This window comes from Mustela erminea, chromosome 18 (genome assembly GCF_009829155.1).
Source record: "Mustela erminea isolate mMusErm1 chromosome 18, mMusErm1.Pri, whole genome shotgun sequence".
Classification (NCBI taxonomy): domain Eukaryota; kingdom Metazoa; phylum Chordata; class Mammalia; order Carnivora; family Mustelidae; genus Mustela; species Mustela erminea.
In genome coordinates, this window is record NC_045631.1 from 3,968,255 (window position 1) to 3,987,449 (window position 19,195).

Genomic DNA, 19,195 nt, shown 5'->3' on the forward strand with positions numbered 1-19,195 from the left:
GTGCGTGTGTGTGCGTTTCCGTGCATGTGTGTGTCCCGTGCATGCATATGTGCTTGTGCCCATGCATGTGTGTCTGCATGATTGCGTGCCTGTCTCTATGGAGGTCAGACCCATTATGGTTCCTGATTTTCTTCTGCTCAGTGTCACCCTACAGAGTAGGGAAGCTTCTGGAGGTGTGCGCTGGGAATGCTGAGTGGGAGAGACCCAAAGACCCTGCAGAGACTGGGCTGGTGTCCAGGCCACGTTCACAGGGGTGGAGAACATCTCTGGAAGGCAGGTGTAGGTTAGGGATGTGTTGTAGGCTTGTGTTGGGCCCCCGTGTGGAGAGGACAGAGGACCAGCACCTTGCCAGGAAAGCCTTTATTCCCAGTGAGGTGACCCATCTGGCCCCCAGCAGTTAGCTCTCCTCTGGGACACTGAGTTTCTCCTTCACCCCACAGGCCACCACGGCGAAAAATAATTCTGGGAAGAAGGTGCGGAGGTACACGGCGGCCTTGGGGATGGGGTTGGCCATGAAGACCTCCTGTTTCTTCCGTCTCACGGTACGCATCACCTCCTCTGCAACGTCCACAGGATGCACCCCGTAGGTCAGCTTCCTGAAAAAGACTAACAGCCCCCAGGAGGGGTGGCGGTTACAACCTCTGGGCACCCAAACAGAGAGATGGGGCCGGGGCTGGGCCTGGAGTTATGGGCAGGGACCACCTGCCCACATCTTGGGTTCTCTTGGTTCCCTAGACTAGGCAGAGCCTTGGGTAGGGTGAAGCAGCTCCCTGTTCAGAACATTCTAGAAGAGCAGTAATTAGACTGCATTTAAAGAGCGCTTGCTGTTTGCTGGTTGCTGTCATAAAGCCTCTCTGAGCTGGAACCTTCAGTCTTCCCAATGCCTGGGCACGGCTGGTACTACCATCATTCCTCACTTTCTAAAGGGGAAACCGAGGCACAGACATCAAAGGAATTGCCTGTGTTCGAACACTGAGTGTACAACAGAGGCAAGCTCCAAGTGCAGGCCGTCCTGTGCCAGACTTTCAGCCTCGGCTCTATGTAGCCTCCCAGGGAAGGGACGATGAGGGGGTGGGGAAGATAGAAAGGTCCTGAAGACCAAATCTGGCTGTTCTGCATGGGAAACTGAGGCCTCCAGGGATGCAGGCCCATGGCCAAGGTCAGAGAGCCTGTGAGTGATGGAGCCTAGCCAGGGCCTTGGTCTGCTGGTTGTGGGTTAGGATCCTGTCTACCTGGTTGGTGCCTTGAGACTAAAATTTGGGGGGCACCCTACCCTCTGTTAGCCGGGTGTGGGGCTCCACCAACCCCCCAGTCTCGGGCTTCGGGAACACACCTCCAGGCCCAGTGACACCAGGCTGCCCCCTCCCAGGCCCCTGTGCCTCCAGATTCCCTCAGAAAGCTCACATTTCCAGATGGAGGCATCCCAGTTTCCCTGGCCCGGATCAACGCGGTAGGACCGGATGAAAGTGGGGCTCACGGTGCTGACGACAACATCGTATTCCTCCACTTCGGCTCGGAGACAGTCGAAGAAGCCTAGCGCGGCGTGCTTGGAGGCAGCGTCTGGAAGAGAAACCAGCCAGGGTGGGTGCGGTGGGGGGGGGCAGGGGGAGGCCGGCCCTGCTCCCCGGCGAGAGTGTGGGCCACAGAGGCCCGCAGGCACGTTCCCACATCTCAGCTGACAAGGACCCACATGTCACCCAGCCCTGCCCCCACCCCCCCGCACAGATGGAGACAGAGAGCCCTCCGGGAGTGGTGCACAGAGGCAGAGCTGGGATCCAATCCCGCTTAAACACCTGTCCGCTAGAGGACCTCCGGCAAAGCGCTTTCCCTGTCTGAGGATCGGTTTTCCTACCTATAAAATGGGGACAATATCCCCATTGGTGAGTGATGGTGAAGATGGAAAGAGGAAATGTGTCCGGGACACCTGGCCCAGGTATGAATCCCCAATTCCCTCCCGCTAAGGTAGGTACCAAGTGATTCCCTCCCGGTAAGGCCGGTACCAGCGGGCGGCCCCTGGGAGCCCAGAGCAGGTCTCCCCTCCCACTGCCCAGCCCTTTTCCTCCGAGGTCCTGTCTGCCTGAGCTACTCTCACTGAATCCACAGCAAATGGATGAGGCCGTGGGTTGGGTAAACAAGAACCTTTCCAGAAATATCACAAGAGCAGAGGGGACACTTCTCAAAGCCTTGGGAGCTTAGAGCCACCTCTGGGGTCTGATGAATCTCAGCTTCCCATTCCGGGAGTGTCAGCTGGAGGCTGAATGAGGCTGGGAGTGGGGGTCCCGTGGTCTCTGCCATCACACGGACCCCTGCCGGCAGACCCAGCCCCCTCCGAGGCCGTCCTAGTGGGGAGTGGGGCGCGTGCTTCCCAGACAGCCCTTGCCAGCCGTCCGCCCCTCACCACGCGGGGTTAAGAACACAGGGGTGTGGGGGTCCTGGGACCTCACCCAGAAGACAAGGACAGGGACAAGACAGCTTCTCAGAACTACGTGAGGATCTGGCAAGGTGGGACCACCCCTGGGGAGCCCCTTGGAGGAGGGGCCACTCGGTTTGCAGCAGGGACCCCAGTAAAAACGCGTACAGAAGGCAACAGGGGCAGCCCCGGGGGAGAGAAGGGAAGGTGGTGCCAGACCTTTTGTTGCTCAGGAAGCTGGAAAGCCTGATTTTTACTGAAATGTCCTTGTATTTAAATAATGAAATACTGAACAATTCCGCACCTCATTGCAATGCCTGGGTTTCTGCCGGCCGCCCTGACTCGCTGACACCAGCTGGGTGTCCAGCCACTTCAGTCTGCGTGGTCTACCTGCAGATGAGGTCAGAGCCCTCAGGCTAAGGGCCCAGTCCCAGGATGGCTCCTGTCCCCGCCTAGTTCAGGCCAGTCACAAGCCCCCACCTTGTCTTCTGTGCTTCCTACTGAGTCGCCGGGAGATGGAAGTTTCCAACAACCCCTTGCTTGAGATCAGTTCATCTGCCGGAGCGGCTCACAGAATTTGGGGGAAAGTTTTACTCAGCGGATGGTCAGTTTCTTACAAAAGGACAGAACTCAGGAACAGCCAGATGGAAGACATGCAGGGTGGGGGGGCTGGGGTGTGGGAGAAGGTGCTCAGAGCTCCCAGATCCTTTCCAGGCACCTCCCTCTCCCCCGAATCTCCCTATGTTCAACCTGGAAGCCCCCCGAAGCCCCCCGTTTTGGGATTTTACGGCAGCTCCATTATAGGCACGATGGGTTAAATCAAGCCTGGGGTGACAGAACTCAATCTCCAGCCCCTTCCAGTCCCACCCCCTAATTACACAGGCGGTTGGCCCACTCCTTAGGCGACATCCAACATCGCCTCATGGACATGACAAAAGACACTCTGATCACTCTTATCACTTAGGAAATGCAAGGGTTTTAGGAGCTCTGGGCCAGAAATGGGACAAAGACCAAATATAGATTTCTTCCAAACCACTCTAGGACAATACTTAATGGGTAATTAAAAAGAAGCTGTGGGCGGAGGTGGGGTATGTGTGCCTGGTGGCTCAGTTGGTTAAGCATCTGATTTCTGCTTTCCGCTCAGGTCATGGTCTTGGGGTCCCGAAATCAAGCCCACCCTGGGCTCCTCGCTCAGTGGGGAATCTATTTGGGATTCTCTCTCTCCCCCTCTGCCCCTCCCCGCAACCCCACTCACACTCACGTGCACTCTCTCTCTCTCTCTCTAAAAATAAGAGAAGAAATATATAAGGTACGCACGCTGCCCTCCCACAGACTACCTCATGGTAGGAGGGTAGCTCCCCAGCGGGGTCCCAAGATCATCTGTGGAGAAATCTCTCTCCTCTTTGGACTTTCCTAAAGGACTCCTGCCTCTGGGGCTTCTCTGCACCCCTCCTGCAAATCTGCATTTCTCATTCTCCCCTTCCTCCTTCCCCCTGAAGCTTCCATCCGTCTGCCACTGTGTGATGGGCGCCCATCTCCTCCTCCTGGGTTGTAACCCGTCCTGTCCTTCAAAGACATCTTTATGGAGAACGGGGGTTTGCGCGGGGGCTGTGCGCCCAGGCCAGGAGGCAGGGACGGTGTTCAGCCAGGGCCGGCCCTGACCCCCCTGGGGGGATGTGAGCCTCTGGGGGAGAGGTCACCTCTCTGGTCACCTCCAAGTCATGGGTGCTCAGAAACGGGAATAGAAGGGATGAAAGAAAAACCGTTAGACTGCTTCACCTCCGGACGCCCCCTCCCTTAGAGCCACGTGCCTAGTGCTAGACAGAACATCCCTTCTAAGACATATAGCCTAAGACGAAACATTTCTGTCATAGCAACTTACAAGCTGTGCGGAATGGGATTCCAAGCTTCCCCTGGATGTTATTCACTAACACAATCTGGCCTGTCCTCCGGGAGATCATGTCGGGAAGCAGGGCTGGAAAGCACAGGACAGAGTCACGGTTACACATGGGAGACCGAGGCAGGCAGGCCCCTCCCCCGGACCCCCTTCCTTGCACAGGGCCCCTCTACCTCCCTGGTGATTCGATGATAGCAGGACCCTGGGCAGGAGCCTGGACATCACTGATCGCACTGATCCCGTGTTTCCTAAGAGTGGGCTGGGCTCGGCCACTCATTTCTGGGTGGTTTTCAGTGACCGGCCCACATGCAGATCTCAGTGGGCAGAAAGGTCACAGGTCATCCCATTTCGATCCCCCGCAATCCTACCGTGTCTGGAACACCTCTCTAAATCTTTTAAGAGAGCCCTGCGCCTTGGGAGAACCTACTACTTGGTTCTGTTTTCAGAGTTCTTCTGTTTATTGAGAGGGAAGGGGGCTCTTAATTTATGGTGATATTCTAAAGATTCCCCCGCAAATGAACTCATGTGAAAATGCAGAAATTTAGAGACAGAGATCACAGTGCAAGGGGAATGGGGAGGTGGCAAAAAAACAAAACAAAACAAAAACAAAAACAAAACACCAAAAACCCCACCAAAAGATGGCTTTCCGAATGGCGCTGACACTGAGCCTGGCGTGCTGCAGATGGGCAAGCTGAGGCCCAGAGCTAGTGACTGGACTCAGGTCTCTTAGCACGTTAGAGGCCCAACCAGGGAGATGAGCCAGGCCTGGCTGCCCCCGACCCCCTCCACTCCCTGTGTCCCTCAGTTACATGCCGGGAAACCCTGAACCCTCAGAGGCCTGGCCCAGAACCCTCAGAGGGACCGGACCGGAAGAAACCGTTATCTCTGGGGCCTCATTTCAGAAACTTGGAAAAGTGATCTTTCTACTTGAGATAACTCTCCTTTCCTCTGTGCTGGTGCCCCAAACCCCATTATCATGCAGAAGGCAGCTCTAAGACCACACTGCCTCAATCCCATGTTCTAAACTCAGAAATTCTCCATGCATATAGCCTCCCTGTTGGGGTCCTGCCTTGATAACCTTTGCGGGGGATGGTGATTCAATTCTTGGTTCTATTCCATGTCAAGTCCAGCCCCAACCCCTGTGTTCCAGAGCTGCATTTGAACTTGGCAGTGAGCTCCACAGAAGAGTGGATATTTTACCCTTGAAAGGGGTTCTGCCCTCCCTGTTTCTGCAAAGGGGCTGACACGACGCTGGGTCTCTTGCAGTTTGGGGATAAACCCTTTCCTTCTTTATTTCTGAGGCCAGACACTCTACCCTTGACCAACTGATACTGGTAGGAACAGATCAAGGGGAAGGTCGATATATCAAAATATATAGCAAGCATGAAGACAACAGTCCAAAGATGTGGGACAGGATTGGAGCGGGAGCCCTGGACATGAATGAGAAGGGGAGAGAAAGAGCAGGGCTTGGGTGGGGAGAGGGATTTCCCAGAGAGGGAGGTTGGAATATACTAGTGAGATACTTCCCAAATCCCTTTTCTTTTAGCAATATTTATAGCTAGAATGCTGAAAGCCTTCACCAACTAAGTAGGGATTTTTCTGAGGGGGAGTGGAGAACTCCACCCAGAATTGGAGACTCTATGTAACAGAGCCCTCTCTAGCAGCCGGTGGCCCAGAAATCGGCGGGAAGGTCAAACTCACGAGACCTTTGGTCAGTGTGATGGGCCCAAAGTAATTGGCGTCCATGATCTTCTTGTCGAGCTCCAGAGAAATCTTATGGGCAGGCCCCTTGATCTTCATGCTGGCGTTGTTGATGAGGATGTCCACGCAGCCGTAGCAGTCTAGGACCTCTTTGGCCACGTCCTGGACACAGCTGATGTCTGAGAGGTCCAAGAGGACCAGCTTTGGGGTGAATGTCTGCTGAGCCAATGAGAGAGTCAAGACAGGTTGGGAAGACCTCCCTCTGGCAGACCCTAGGGCCCTCGAGCTGAGAGCCACCCTTTTGGAAATTCAGAGCTTACGGAACGACTACAAAATAAAAATGAAAGGAAAGAGAAGAAACGTCTCTGGGAGGAAGGAAGCTGATGGAGAATCCATTCGTGGGTACCCTTGCTACACCACCAGCAATCCAAACATGCAAAAATGCAGTAAGAAGTATGAACTGTTGGCCAAAGGGACCAGAACTGATAAATCCAAATGAACATCACCCTTTACAGAGGAGGCAGAGCAAGGATGCCAGTGGAGACGCCATTATAATATATATGAGCTCCTTTCTGCCAATGGGTTTCCAGATCAGCTTAGGAGCCCCAGGAGACTCCATCACCATGCTCTGCAGCCGCATTTTGTTCTTGACCAAACTGGTACACTCCACACAGTATTTTTGGGGCACCATCTACGTGCCAGGTATTGCGTTCGGCCCTAGACACTCAATTGCCATTGAGGCTCCTCATGGTCTAGAGCAGGGAACAGGTTGGAAAACGGATGCTACCATGGGATAAATGTAATCCCAGCATTTGACAAACATTAGTCCCGACGAGGGGGTTCCCCGGGTCAAATTTGTTTGGGAAACACAGACTATTATATGCCCTGCTTGGGGATACACAATGCACATTCGCCTATCAAAGGCTCTGAAAAGTCCTGCAGTAAAGGACGCACCGACAAGCTTGACTTTACTCTGCATTTCCCACACAGTTGACCTCAGAACCTCATTTTATCTCAAGACCTGATAACATGCCCCAAAACAGAACTTGAATTCTGTGTTGTCTCGTTTGTTCCCTCCCCTCAAGTAGCGGACTTTGCTGTGAATTATTTTTGCTGTTTCCAAAAAGCAGTTCAACATCAGGGCCAAACTGAACCAACCCAACTCAACCCAACCCAAACCAAACCAAACTGTGAAGACAGCTCTGAAGGCAATTCTCTCAACAGTGCTTCAGAAATGCTTTGAAACCTTCAGCCTCCCAGAAAGTGCTTACCTCCCAGCGGCTTTGTGGAAAGTGACTTCACTTCCCCGACTTCTTGGAAGGAAATATCCTTTGAGGTATTATTTTATTTTAAAGATTTTATTTTTATGTAATCTGTACACCCAACGTGGGGCTCGAACTCAAGAGCCCGAGACCAAGAGTCGCACGCTCCACTGACTGAGCCGGCCTGATTTAAAAATCAGCCATAAGCATTTATAATCATGCCCATACCTGTGCCTTCCTAAAGCTTCTGGATCCTCTCTGATTCTGACTTAAATACAATAGGGGGTGGGGAAGGTAAGTTGCCAGAGAACAAATTCTTGGTCTGGAGAATGGTCCAAATGAGCCAATGCTTGTGCCTGGCAGACATGCCTGGGTCGAGATTAGGGAGAGCACGGCCTCCTATTCCCCAAAAGCAGTCACCAGAACTCACCCACCAGGTCCATGAGCTGCTAACGCAGCAGTCAATGAAAGTTATAGGTGTCCAGGAGCTCCCCGAGCAGACTGCCAGAAGGCCTTACCTTGCTGGGGTCAGCCACGCTGATGAGGGCGTCATACAGGATCTCTAGCCTCTCCCAGTTCTTGCCACACAGCACCAGCCTTGCCCCACCAGTGTGGAACACCCGAGCACACTCTGTGGAGGAAGAAGGGAAGAGGGCAGGGTGCACTGTGTGGATGGAGCCACGGACGATGAGCCTCTGTTGTAGGAATTGAAGATTTCGGAGAATTCGAACATCCTATGGCCAGGAGTCCTAGGTCATTTCAATCACCCTCCCACCCCAGGACTGGAAATCTTTTTTTGTCATTTCTAGCCTCTGCATGGCTACCTCCAGTGAAGGGGAGCTCAGAGCGGAGACAGCCAGCCCTTCCATCCTGGGATGGTTCTGATTGTTAAGATGCTCTTCCCTAAGCTGGGCAGAAGGATGCTCCCTTCCTGTCCACCCAGCCCTCTGGGATCAAAGTCCTCCTTATATCTTCATCTAAAGATCCTGGAAAGAGCCATCATGGTTTTTTTTCAGACCTAATACCCCCAGTTTCCCACACATTTTCTCTGTGGCTAGATAGGCCAGTAAGGATTCTTTCTATTTAAAAAGTAAACCTGCCTTGTGCCTAGTTACTTTTATTCCGAAGGAATTCCTGACTCACCCAAGATGGGTCCTTCTCGGTTGGGCAAGGGCTGGGTAGACACAAAGTATTTGGGGGGGCACCTGGCTCTTGATCTCAGGGATGTGAGTTCCAGCCCCCATGCTGGGCATAGAGACTACTTGAAAAAAAATAGACACACTGTGTTCTTGTGTAGCAATAATATTTAAGAACAATAAAAGCTAATGTATTTTGAGTGTTTACCTGTTCTACAGACTCAAGAAAGAGAGTTATATATATTAGCTCATTCCCATGGGAACCACACAAGGCAATGTCTTGGCGGGGGGGCTGTTCTCAGAAGCCGAATCAAAGACAGGAGCTCAGCCTGTCAGGATTTATTGAGGGAACGTTCTTCAGAGAAAATCCACAAGGCAGTAAGGTCTCAGGTAAAGTCTAGCCTCAGCTGGGTCCGAGGAAGGCTCTGGAGTGTAAACCCAACGGCAGAGATGTCCTACTTGGAGGCAAAAGGACCAGCCTTTTTATATGCTTGGGTCTACAGACTGTGTGCTGTCTCCCTCCGGGGCTGGGGCAGAGGCTGTGTAACTCCCAGGGGCAGCAATGTCCACCGGCGGAGGTCAAGACTGTGAGCCCTGCAGCCCACACTCACAGCACCCCGGGAATAGAGAAACTGGCCTCATACGGGAACCTGGGAAGGCATCACCAACACCTCCCAGGTGTTCAAGACCTATGACTGCCTCATTTTATACCAACCAGCAGTGGGCCTGATGGAGGCAGGATGCCAGGGGATAGGTGGGGAGCCCCGGGTGCCCGCCGGAGGCTGGGTATCCTGAACGCAATGGTTCAAAACGATCTCACGGCTGTATGCAGGTGGAGAGAAGGGGGCCTGGCCGGGTTATCAGCGGGCATCATGAATGGGGGGTTGTGGTATTGGAGGAGAGCAGCTGCGGGGCTGGACCATGTGGTCTCAGCCAGATAGGAGCCAGGTGGAGGGATGGAAGGTCCCAGTGAGGTCTAGAAACAGGTGTACTGCGTGAGGCTGGGAGCAGAGAGGAGGGGGGATGTGCGCAGCTCTGCTGATGGAGGGAAACCCGAATCAAGAAATAACAGTGTTAACAATGCTGCCTTGAGTTGCTGGGATCACAGGGAAGGGACGATTTCTCTGAATGTAGGTGCTTTATGGAGAAGGAGGCTGTCCATGACCATTCTGGATGGACGAATTCAATGAAGATGTCGATCTGCCTCCAAGTGAATTTGATGCAATAAATTACAATTCCAACATGTCTTGGAAAGGGATGACAAGATCCTAAACTTTACTTGGATACTTTGCAAGCCTTATTTGGAATAATAAAGGCATAAGAAAAGCAAAGAACAGTTTGATGGACAGCAATAAGAATGGACCAGTTCTATCAGTTATTAAAATACATGATAAAGCTACAGAAATTAAAGCAGCCTGTTTGTGGCTTAAGTATGGATAGAAATGTTGATTAAAAATAGAGCCAAGAGGGTGCCTGGGTGGCTCAGTCAGTCAGGTGTCTGCCTTTGGCTCAGGTCATGATCCCAGCATCCTGGGATCAAGCCCCATGTTGGTCTCCCTATTCTGCGGGGAGCCTGCTGCTTCTCCCCCATGACTGGTGCTCTCTAGTTCTCTCTCTTTCCCTGTCTCTCAAATAAATAAACTCTTTAAAAAAAATAGAGCCACGAGTCCATAAGAATGTGGTATATTGTAAAGTTAGCATGACAAATCAGTAGATAAAGAACATGCTATTGAAAAAAGTGGTATTTGAAAAATAAAATAAAGCAAAACAAAACACAAAATATAAGTGGTATTTGAACTCCTAGCTAACTACTGGGGAGGAAGTGATACACTAAAATGTGTTAAATAGTTAAATGTTTAGACAGAGTGATACAAGAACTAGAAGAAAGGAGAAATGAATAAATAACCTTGCTTTGGGGAAAGATCTTGTAAGCCTGACCCCAAAGGAAGAAATCATAATGGAAATCATTTATAGACTTTTTCATCCTTAAAAAAAAAAAAAAATCTTCCCAACAGCAGAAAACAGAAAGGAAAATTAAGACCAAGATGAATGGAGGAAACCTATGTACTTTTATTTTTTAAATATTTTATTTATTTATTTTAGAGAGAAGGAGAGACAGAGTGAGTAGGGGGAGGGGTGGAGGGAGAGAGAATCTCAAGCAGACTCCCCACTGAGCACAGAGCCTGACGCAGGGTTCAGTCTCATGACCCTGAGATCATGACCTGAGTGAAAATCAGGAGGTGGACGCCTCACTGACCAAGCCACCCAGGTGCCCGACGGAGCCTATTTGAAATACATATGTCAGGAAAGAGCGAATTTATTGAATCTATAAAGAACCGTTATAAATCAGTAAGAAAACCAGATGAGGACCTAATGAAGAAATGGGCTAGCGAGACGGGTAAGTAAGTCATAAGAAAAGCATGGAGAGCTAGTTACTTACAAAAGGTAGCAGTTCCGTGCCAAGAATAAAGACATGCAGTTTGAAAGACATGCAGGACACTACTCTTAATCTATCAGAAAATCAAGAACAAAATTGGGGCGAGTCACACATTCCCTGTTGATGGCCGTGTAAATTGCCACGACCTTTTGAACAAAAAATTGGTCAGAATCCTTAAAACTAAATATACACTTGAACCCTGTTATTTCATTTACGGGCATTTGTTCTAAGGAGATAATTAGGAGCGTCTGCGTGGACACAGTTACGATGTTTATCTGGGTACTATTGTAACAGCAAAGAGTTGGAAATGGTTGTTAATGACCAACATCGCAGGAGGTTGTTGATACATGATGGTATTTGTCGAATATTTTGAAGCCTTTAAAACGGATGTTGCAGAAACTGTTTCCCTGCCATGCACCTGACTGTGTGTGTGTGATTGGATATAAATTGTACATACACATGTGTAACGGGATTTTAAAAAGGAAAGATTGACCAAAGCACCAAGATCAAACAGATACAAAATTCTGGAGTTAGTTGCCAACCCAAGAGGCACAATTTCTTCCTTTCTTTCCCTCTCTTCCTGCTTTCCTTCCTTCCTTCCTTCCCCTCTCTCTCTCTCTCTCTCTCTGACAAAATCAGAGGGGGAGGGGGAGCAGGGGGGGTGGCAGGCAGAGAGAGAGAAGCAGGCTCCCCACTGAGCAAGGAGCTGGATGCCAGACTCCATCCCAGGACCGTGGGATCATGACCTGAGCTGAAGACAGATGCTTCACTGACTGAGCCACCCAAGTGTCCCCCCAAGAGGCACATTTTCAAAGGAAATCACTAAAACCCTGTTTATGGAGTTCAGTACACCTTACCCTCCAAATAGCACGCAAAATTGGGCAAGGTAGAGGAGCGAGAGCTTCGGCTTTGAGGGAGGATTTGGGAAGAGGACTGTGATGTGAGTTTTTGTCCTTTATCTTTGTCCTAGGGAGCAGGGAGCAGGGAGCCACTGGGACCATCTGAACAGTGCACTGTAAGTTCCGTGCAATGGGGAACAAGGGGCTGGGGTCTGAGTCCCCCTGCAATATCTAACACGAGGAGGGGGCCACCAGGTGTGCTCAGAGCAGAGCAGAGGAGGAGGAGGACCCGGCTGCCCCAGGGGCTCTGTCTGCATCCCAAAAAGACCCCGCCCACAAGCACGGTGGGCCAGACCCAAGCCCTGACCAAGCTGCTTGGGAGCCGTTTTGAATTCTGCCCCAGGTTCCGTTAACAGGGCAGTGGCGGTAGCTAATTAGAACCAAACACAAAGGCTTAACCTGTTGTGGCGGGTGCTGACCTGTGGGAACTCAAGATCCTCGTGAGAGGCCTAGGTGACCACGGAGCTGGCAGAACCCGGAGGAGTCGGGATTTCAAGGCCACTAGATCAAGGGTGTGGGACCTTGCTCGTGATATTGTTAAAATCTCCGCCCCTGGGTGGGGCTTGTGCCCCATTAGTGTCCCGTGGGATACGTGGCCAGGTCTGATGTTACCCCACACAGACCCCACTCAGACCCCCTCCTCTGCACCTGCTGGCACTTACGGGGTGTGTGTATTCCCGGGGCAGGTCAGTGAACACACACGCTGCTTTTTGCTCGAGACAACACTTTGGGAGCTACCCTCAGTGATCTCCTTTCTTGTGGCAAGGAATAAACTCCCTTTTCTTGCTATCAACCCTGGCCGGGTCTCATCAAACCAGAGGGCCCCAGAGAAGCATCCGCCCTAATACCAGGGTCCGAGGGAGGGGTGAGCAACTGGAGGGTCCAGGCCTTGCAGAAAGGGTGAGTGGATATTCCCAGGGAGGGCCTGGGGAGGACCCAGACCAGAGGAAGGGTTTTCTCTGCTCTGTGAATCTGAGAGTGGGGTGGGCTGTTCATCTACCCACTCCCCCCTCCAACTCCAGCGAGCCCAGAATACTGCACCCATCACTTGCAGACGACACTTATAAGCATCAGAAAGGAGCAAAGGACACAGGGTGAAGTATTCCCGAGCGGGCGGCGTTCTAGTGTGTTTCTTGTTCTTTTTACCTGAAAATCCTTTTTTTTTTTTTTATTATATTAGATTTTATAACAGAATTCCCTACAAGAGACTTCATCCCGAAGCTGAAAGCCCGCCCTTCCCCCCCTTCTGCTGTAACTGAGTAGCAGCCATCGGGGGTGGGGGCCACGGGAGGCAGGAGCCCGGTGGCGTGACCGCTGCTGGGGGACAGCAAGGCTGAGCCTTCAGCCTTGACCCTCCCAAATACGTCATTTCTGCCAACGCAGACCCTGGCAGACTCAGGCGCCCCTAGGTTTACTTCTCGATCAGCTCAGCTTCTGACCACAGCTCAGTTTACCCTGTGCCGGGAAGGGTGGCATCAAGATGTCCTTTTCATGCAGCAAACATACCAGGACACACATTTCCTTGCCTCGCTGGGGCCACCTCCTGATTTCAGGGAGAGGACAAGGCAAAGGGACAGCCGGGGGGCATCGTAAGAGGCCAATGATTGGGAGGCAAGCCCTCGGTTTCACAAACACTTCAAGTTCAAGTGCGGTGGCTAAGTGCAGACACAGTGGGTACAAAGTGACCCGATCCCCGACACAGCTGAGCTGGGTGGGCTTGGGGCAACGGTCCGATGTCCTGATCATGGTCGGATTTCCCTGGGCAACAGCTTGGCATTGCTTCCTTACAACTTTCCAGCACTACCCCCCCTGGGTCCGGGCAGGTTCCAGGGGACGGCACGGGGTGTGCCGCAGGCCGGGCCTGGCCTGTGTCGTCAGCGCCGTGCCCCTCACTTTTTTTCTTGCCTCGGACCTCAGGAAGGGAGCCGCGTCCACCTATAATCGCTGCGGTCAGCTGTGTGCTCTGGCGAGGTGTTTATTTAAGGACACACACACACCCAGCTTCTCGGATTGCTTCTAAATATTTGGACTTGCTTTTTTTCTGCTTTGCATTCCTTTCTGGGGTGGGTCCATAGGACACGTTATTCATGACATGGAGGAGACCGCGTTCCTCTGAAGATGCCGCATTGCCCCTGGGATGGGTTTCCCACGTACCCAATTTGTACAATGCATTACCATAACTGAAGGAGACTTCAAGCATAAGTTAAAGAGGCTAGCAAGACAATTATGTGCCTCTCAGCGGTAGATAGAACGGCACTAGCTAGTAACCCAGGAAATCGGGAGCGTACGGGACAAAGCTGCCTTCTCAACCGGCAGGATCCGATCGATGCTTTGTGGGACATTCGACCCAAAGACTGTAGGATGCTCACCCTTTCTGGGAACCTACAGATGGTTCACCGAGATGGGCTGTAGCCGGAACAAGCTTCCACAAATTTCAAAGAAATCATAGAGAATGTGTTCTCTGATCATATTGGACTCTGGCCACAAATCAACAAATCAAATATACAAGCACATACTTAAGTGTCTTTCCCTCCGAAGATGGTTGCTTTTAAAGGCATTTATTAAATAAGCTGTGTTTGTTTGTTTGTTTTGAGTGCTTACTCTATGCCAGGCTCTTGCTTTTGAGCCCTGGGTCTAAGGATCCAAGAGGTCCTCCTTGGGAACTGCTTCTGGGACCCATGATGGGCCCCACAGGGAACTGGTTTATCTGCCTCGTGCTTTATTTTCTCATGTCCCTCCGTGAGCCTGAGTTCACCACCCGCTGAAATGGAGCTCGTCTTCAAAGCATATGGATCGGCTCCCCTTGGGAGGCCCAAGGGAAGGAAGTTCTTAGAGAATTCCCAGACAGGAGGTTTTGAACGTTCTCATAATGGCAGCCCCATGGGAATAGGCACCAGACACCACCACCCCCACCGTGGGGAGTGGGGCTCTTTGGAAGGGGGGATGCCCATCTTAAAACACAGCATGGTAATGGGCTCCGTGGAGGCTTGTTGAGCAACTTAATGAACACTGGGCCATGTGGGTTCTATGTTTGACAGAACATAACAAGAGCAAAAAGTACCCCCAGATTACCATGCACAGGTGCCACCCCCATTGTTAAGAGAGAGAGTCAGAATGTCAGAATCTTACAGACCTAAGCCAGCAGCAGAAAGGCCCCCTGAGACCATCCAGTTCAGGGATCACAGACATACGTGCCCTTAAGAACAGGAGGTAGATGGTTGAGCTAATTAGGCTGAGTGTGGTACGGTAGGGCTGAGTGGGGTATATGGCAAGCGAGAGCACATATTTCAACCTAATATGTTCATTATCGTTATTACATTATGGACACTTGAGGGGTTCAACATGCTTTCCAACTATCCATTCATTCCTTCGTTCATTCATTCCCCAACAACATCGTGAGGTAGAGACAATCAGTATCTTCACTTTCCTAGATGGGAAATCCAAAGCAGACCAGAGCAGTCACCAGCTGGTAAGCGATGGAACCCAGAATTCAACCCAGAGCCCAAGTCTGGGCTCATAGTTGGTACGTCTCCCCAGCGAAGGACTTTGCATTTCAAAATTTCTGCAACCCCATGAAGGCAAAAACAAATCACATCTGTAGACCCAGTTTGGCCCCGACGCTCCGAGTTTGCAAGCCCGGCTCTCCCAATCCCCTCATTTCTCCCGCGTGGGAGATGCAGCACCCCCACCCCTGCCCCCAGAAAGGACACTTGCTGGCTAATGACAGACACTGGGAAAGGACACAGCATCCATCTCCCTCCCACCTAGCAGGTCAACTGCACGCTGTCCCGCCACCTCTCGTCCCTAAGGTCGGGAGTGTGCATGGGGCGGGGGGTGGGGGCAAAGCTGGCTTACCTTTGCCCAGTCCCGAGATGGCATCGGTGATCACCACCACTTTGTTCTGCACGGCTGACTTTGACCACAGCCGGGACACCTCTTGGTAGATGAACAGAAGACCGCTGATTCCCAGAAGCAGCAGAGGCAGCATGAGCACGGCTGTGACTCCCATCTTGTTCTGGGGGGAAACGGAGGGGAAAGGACTTGGCTTTGCAAAGAGACTCTGAAGAGGACACCTGGTGCAGAGGGAGGCCCCAGGCTGCAGGGTGCGTTCACAGTGCACCCGTGTGTCTTCTCCAGGGAGTGAGGCTCTGTGCGAGCTCCCGGAGGGCTGCCTCTGGGCTAAACACCCAGAGAGCGTGCTAATCCCTGAATATTCATTGAATAGGAAATTACTCACGGTGTGTCCAAAAGCAAATGGAATCCGGGGCCTGCCCTCCCAGAGGTTAGTGACAAATTTAATTAAAATGGGTCTGCATTTTTGGAAGGAAATCCATGTGTTAAGGCCACTCGCTTGGGCCCTAATGACTATTTATAACTCTCAGCGCACTGAAGGGCTTTTCAAGGTAAATATAGTGTCTGTTCTGATATTCAGGGACACATGCTGGCCGGGTCCGATTTCAGAGTTCTTGCCAGGAATTTTAAAGCTCGCCGGCGTGCCTGATGATTGGAGGTTTCCTTTGCAGTTCGGGGCTGGGCCTTAGGGATCAGGACCCAGGATTGTCAGTGCAAACATCCCCGCCCTCTTGTCCTATAATCCTTTATCAAGAGGCTTCCAGGTAGCTCAGAGCGGAACGGCTGCAAGCCCTCTGGCCTTCCCTTTCTGGCTGGGGACCAAAACCACAGAAAAATGGTTAAGCAGAACGGAGCTTGCTAAGACTGAATCGCTGGGAAGTGGGCCATGAGCAGAGTTTGGGGGTGTTTCTCCTTAAACTGTTTCACTTCCCTGGGCCTTAGCTTCCTCATCTATAAAATGGGCGTAGCAATCTCATCCTTCAGGTCTCTTGGCAGGACAGACAAAGATACCGTGTATTAACCCAGCACAGACACACCTCCCAAGAGGATAACTATTGTCCTCTTGAATAATTAAGAACACTAAGAATTTGGAGCACCTGGATGGCTGTGTCGGTGGATCATGCAACTCTTGATCTTGGGGTTGTGGGTTCGAGCCCCACGTGGTGCAGAGACATAACTTACGCATAAAATACTAAAAATAAAAATAAAGAACACCAAGAATTTATCTCAAATGCTAAATTTTTATTTACGTAATGGAATGCCATAGGATTAGAAATAAAGACACATAAAAAACTAAAAGCCTCTTCAAGGGTTCTGACTGCCAGAAACAGGAAGGCTAATCACAATGATGTCCTCCTGTGTGTTGGGCTGAGCTGGAAGAGGGGCAAGGAGCAGTGGCCCAGGGGTAGGAGTGAGGAAATGGTATTTCTTCCTTAGAAATTAGGATGTCCGGAGACGTTAAAGAAAACCCAACTTTTTATTGGTATAAAAGAGACATACAGAAATGTGCACATAGGCATATGTGATATAAGTGTGGCTCTTTCTGGATCTTCCTGAACTGAACATACCCTCTAACCGGTACCCAGATCAAGAAACAGAGCGTTGTCGACCTGTCCCCCTGTCCCCAGTATGTCCCTTTCCAGCCCCCGAGGAGTGACTTATTTTCTAGCTTTGAAAAACATATATTAGTTTTACCTGTGATTGTTAAAGCTTTTTATTTAAGTAGAGTCACAAAGTTGCTACTGTTTTGCTGACCGTGATGTTTGCATCCATATTGTTGTGTGAGGCTGGAGATCGCTCCTTTCCATTGTGTGGCCATACCTCACATTTTTAAAAAAAAAGATTTATTTATTTATTTGAGAGAGAGGGTGCATGCAAGCAAGAGGGGTAGAGGATGAGGAAGAGAGAGTCTCAAGCAGATTCTGAGCAGAGCTCAGATCCCAGGACCCCGAGATCATGACCTGAGCCAAAAGCAAGAGTGGAACAATTAAACCAGTGCAGTGGCACCCCCCCGGGGCCCCCTGAACCGCACATTTTTAATTCATTCTGCTAAAAATGACGCTTGAGATGGAGGTTTTTTTTTTTAAATTTTTTATTTTTATATACATATATTTTTATCCCCAGGGGTACAGGTCTGTGAATCACCAGGTTTTCATACTTCACAGCACTCACCATAGCACATACCCTCCCCAATGTCCATAATCCCATCCCCCTCTCCCAAACCCCCTCCCCCCAGCAACCCTCAGTTTGTTTTGTGAGATTAAGAGTCACTTATGGTTTGTCTCCCTCCCAATCCCATCTTGTTTCATTGATTCTTCTCCTACCCACTTAAGCCCCCATGTTGCATCACCACTTCCTCATATCAGGGAGATCATATGATAGTTGTCTTTCTCCGCTTGACTTATTTCGCTAAGCATGATACGCTCTAGTTGAGATGGAGGTATTTTTAAATGAAACTATTCATTGAAATTTGGGATGGGGAAACTTCCAATGAACATTTTTTCCTCTTAGCAGAACAGCGTGCATTGGGAAGCTGGAAATCCTAATCATGGTATAATGTCTACCTGCCAGTGTTGGCTTGGTCAACATAGATGTTCTTTGGTTATCTCGTCCAAGCATGGTCGCTGCTGTGGTTGGACAATCCACAATTCACAAGTGTACCACACCATGCTACAAGATCCTTTATAAAAGAGGAACTACCGGGTCTCCTGTAATAGTTAACGGCAGTCTTTCTATTTCAGTACTTGAAGAGGACAATGGTTATCCTTGACCAGGTACGCCAACAGACTATTTCCCTCTTTGCTGTGATCGTACAGATGTTCTAGGTGCAGTTTCTATGCTGCTGTAAACAATGATCATGGGCCAGCATTCCACCCAAAGACTAGCAAACAGAATCATAGTGTCAGATTTCACCTTAATGTTTCCAGAAGATGATCCAAGTTGTCCGTAAATGTCATTCATTGATTCCTTTATTTCTTTTTCAACCGTTCCTTATTGCTCAGCTGTCATGAGCCTGGCAGAGTTCTAAGTGTGAGGAATGCAGTGCTGAATGAAGTAAAGACCGTACTGTACCTGCCTTCATGGGGTGTTTTAGCCACCTAGTGTTGGGAAGTGGACCGTGGGTCCACAAGGAAGTAATCCTGCAGCACGTTAGAGGGTGGTGAGTCCTAGAAGGGAAAAACAAAGCCCAGAGAATCTCTTAGTGTCCAGGCAGGAAGCAAAACCCCATGGATGGTTCAAGAAACTTTAATGGAAGGATCACTTGCAGGGCTGTGGGAGGGTTAAGGAAACACACCAGGACTGCTAAGGACCACAGAGACCAGCAACAGTGAGAAGTTGTTAGCACCTCGTCAGATAAGAGATAGAAAAAGCAGTACTGCAGCCCAGTAAGAGCTGGAACTTGAGTGGGGGCTGTCCAACAGGTTCCATAGGCATGGAAACTAGCAGCTACTGCCAAAGCGGGAAGAAATACCTTGATGGCTCTCTTTCCAGCCTCTGACACCATGGTGTGTTTGAACAAGCACGGGGCCCACTGGTAAGAGAGGTAGTCCAACACTAACAGCACTGGGCATTGCTCACCTGATTAACAACAGTCCCTGTG

The 19,195-nt window shown here is 50.7% G+C and overlaps 1 protein-coding gene across 1 annotated transcript; it reads right to left on the reverse strand.

The window, feature by feature from the left end:
- Positions 1–345: 345 nt before the first annotated feature.
- Positions 346–16,124, reverse strand: DHRS7C (dehydrogenase/reductase 7C). Its single transcript, XM_032322395.1, has 7 exons — positions 15,980–16,124; positions 15,598–15,757; positions 7,789–7,901; positions 6,014–6,224; positions 4,293–4,385; positions 1,405–1,560; positions 346–606 (listed from the first exon to the last, which is right to left on the reverse strand). Exons 2-7 carry the CDS (start codon positions 15,749–15,751, stop codon positions 398–400), a joined length of 936 nt encoding a protein of 311 aa, XP_032178286.1. The 5' UTR covers positions 15,752–15,757; positions 15,980–16,124; the 3' UTR covers positions 346–397.
- Between the last annotated feature and the right edge of the window lie 3,071 nt (positions 16,125–19,195).

What these genes read in the sequence shown, in the direction of transcription:
- DHRS7C (XM_032322395.1), bottom strand. Translation starts at nt 15,751, where the DNA reads ATGGGAGTCACAGCCGTGCTCATGCTGCCTCTGCTGCTTCTGGGAATC. An exon ending in GCCCATCACACTGACCAAAG is followed by an intron (nt 4,386 to 6,013) that starts GTCTCGTGAGTT and finishes TGTGCTTTCCAG; the next exon opens with CCCTGCTTCCCGACATGATC. An exon ending in AATCCCATTCCGCACAGCTT is followed by an intron (nt 1,561 to 4,292) that starts GTAAGTTGCTAT and finishes TTTCTCTTCCAG; the next exon opens with ACGCTGCCTCCAAGCACGCC.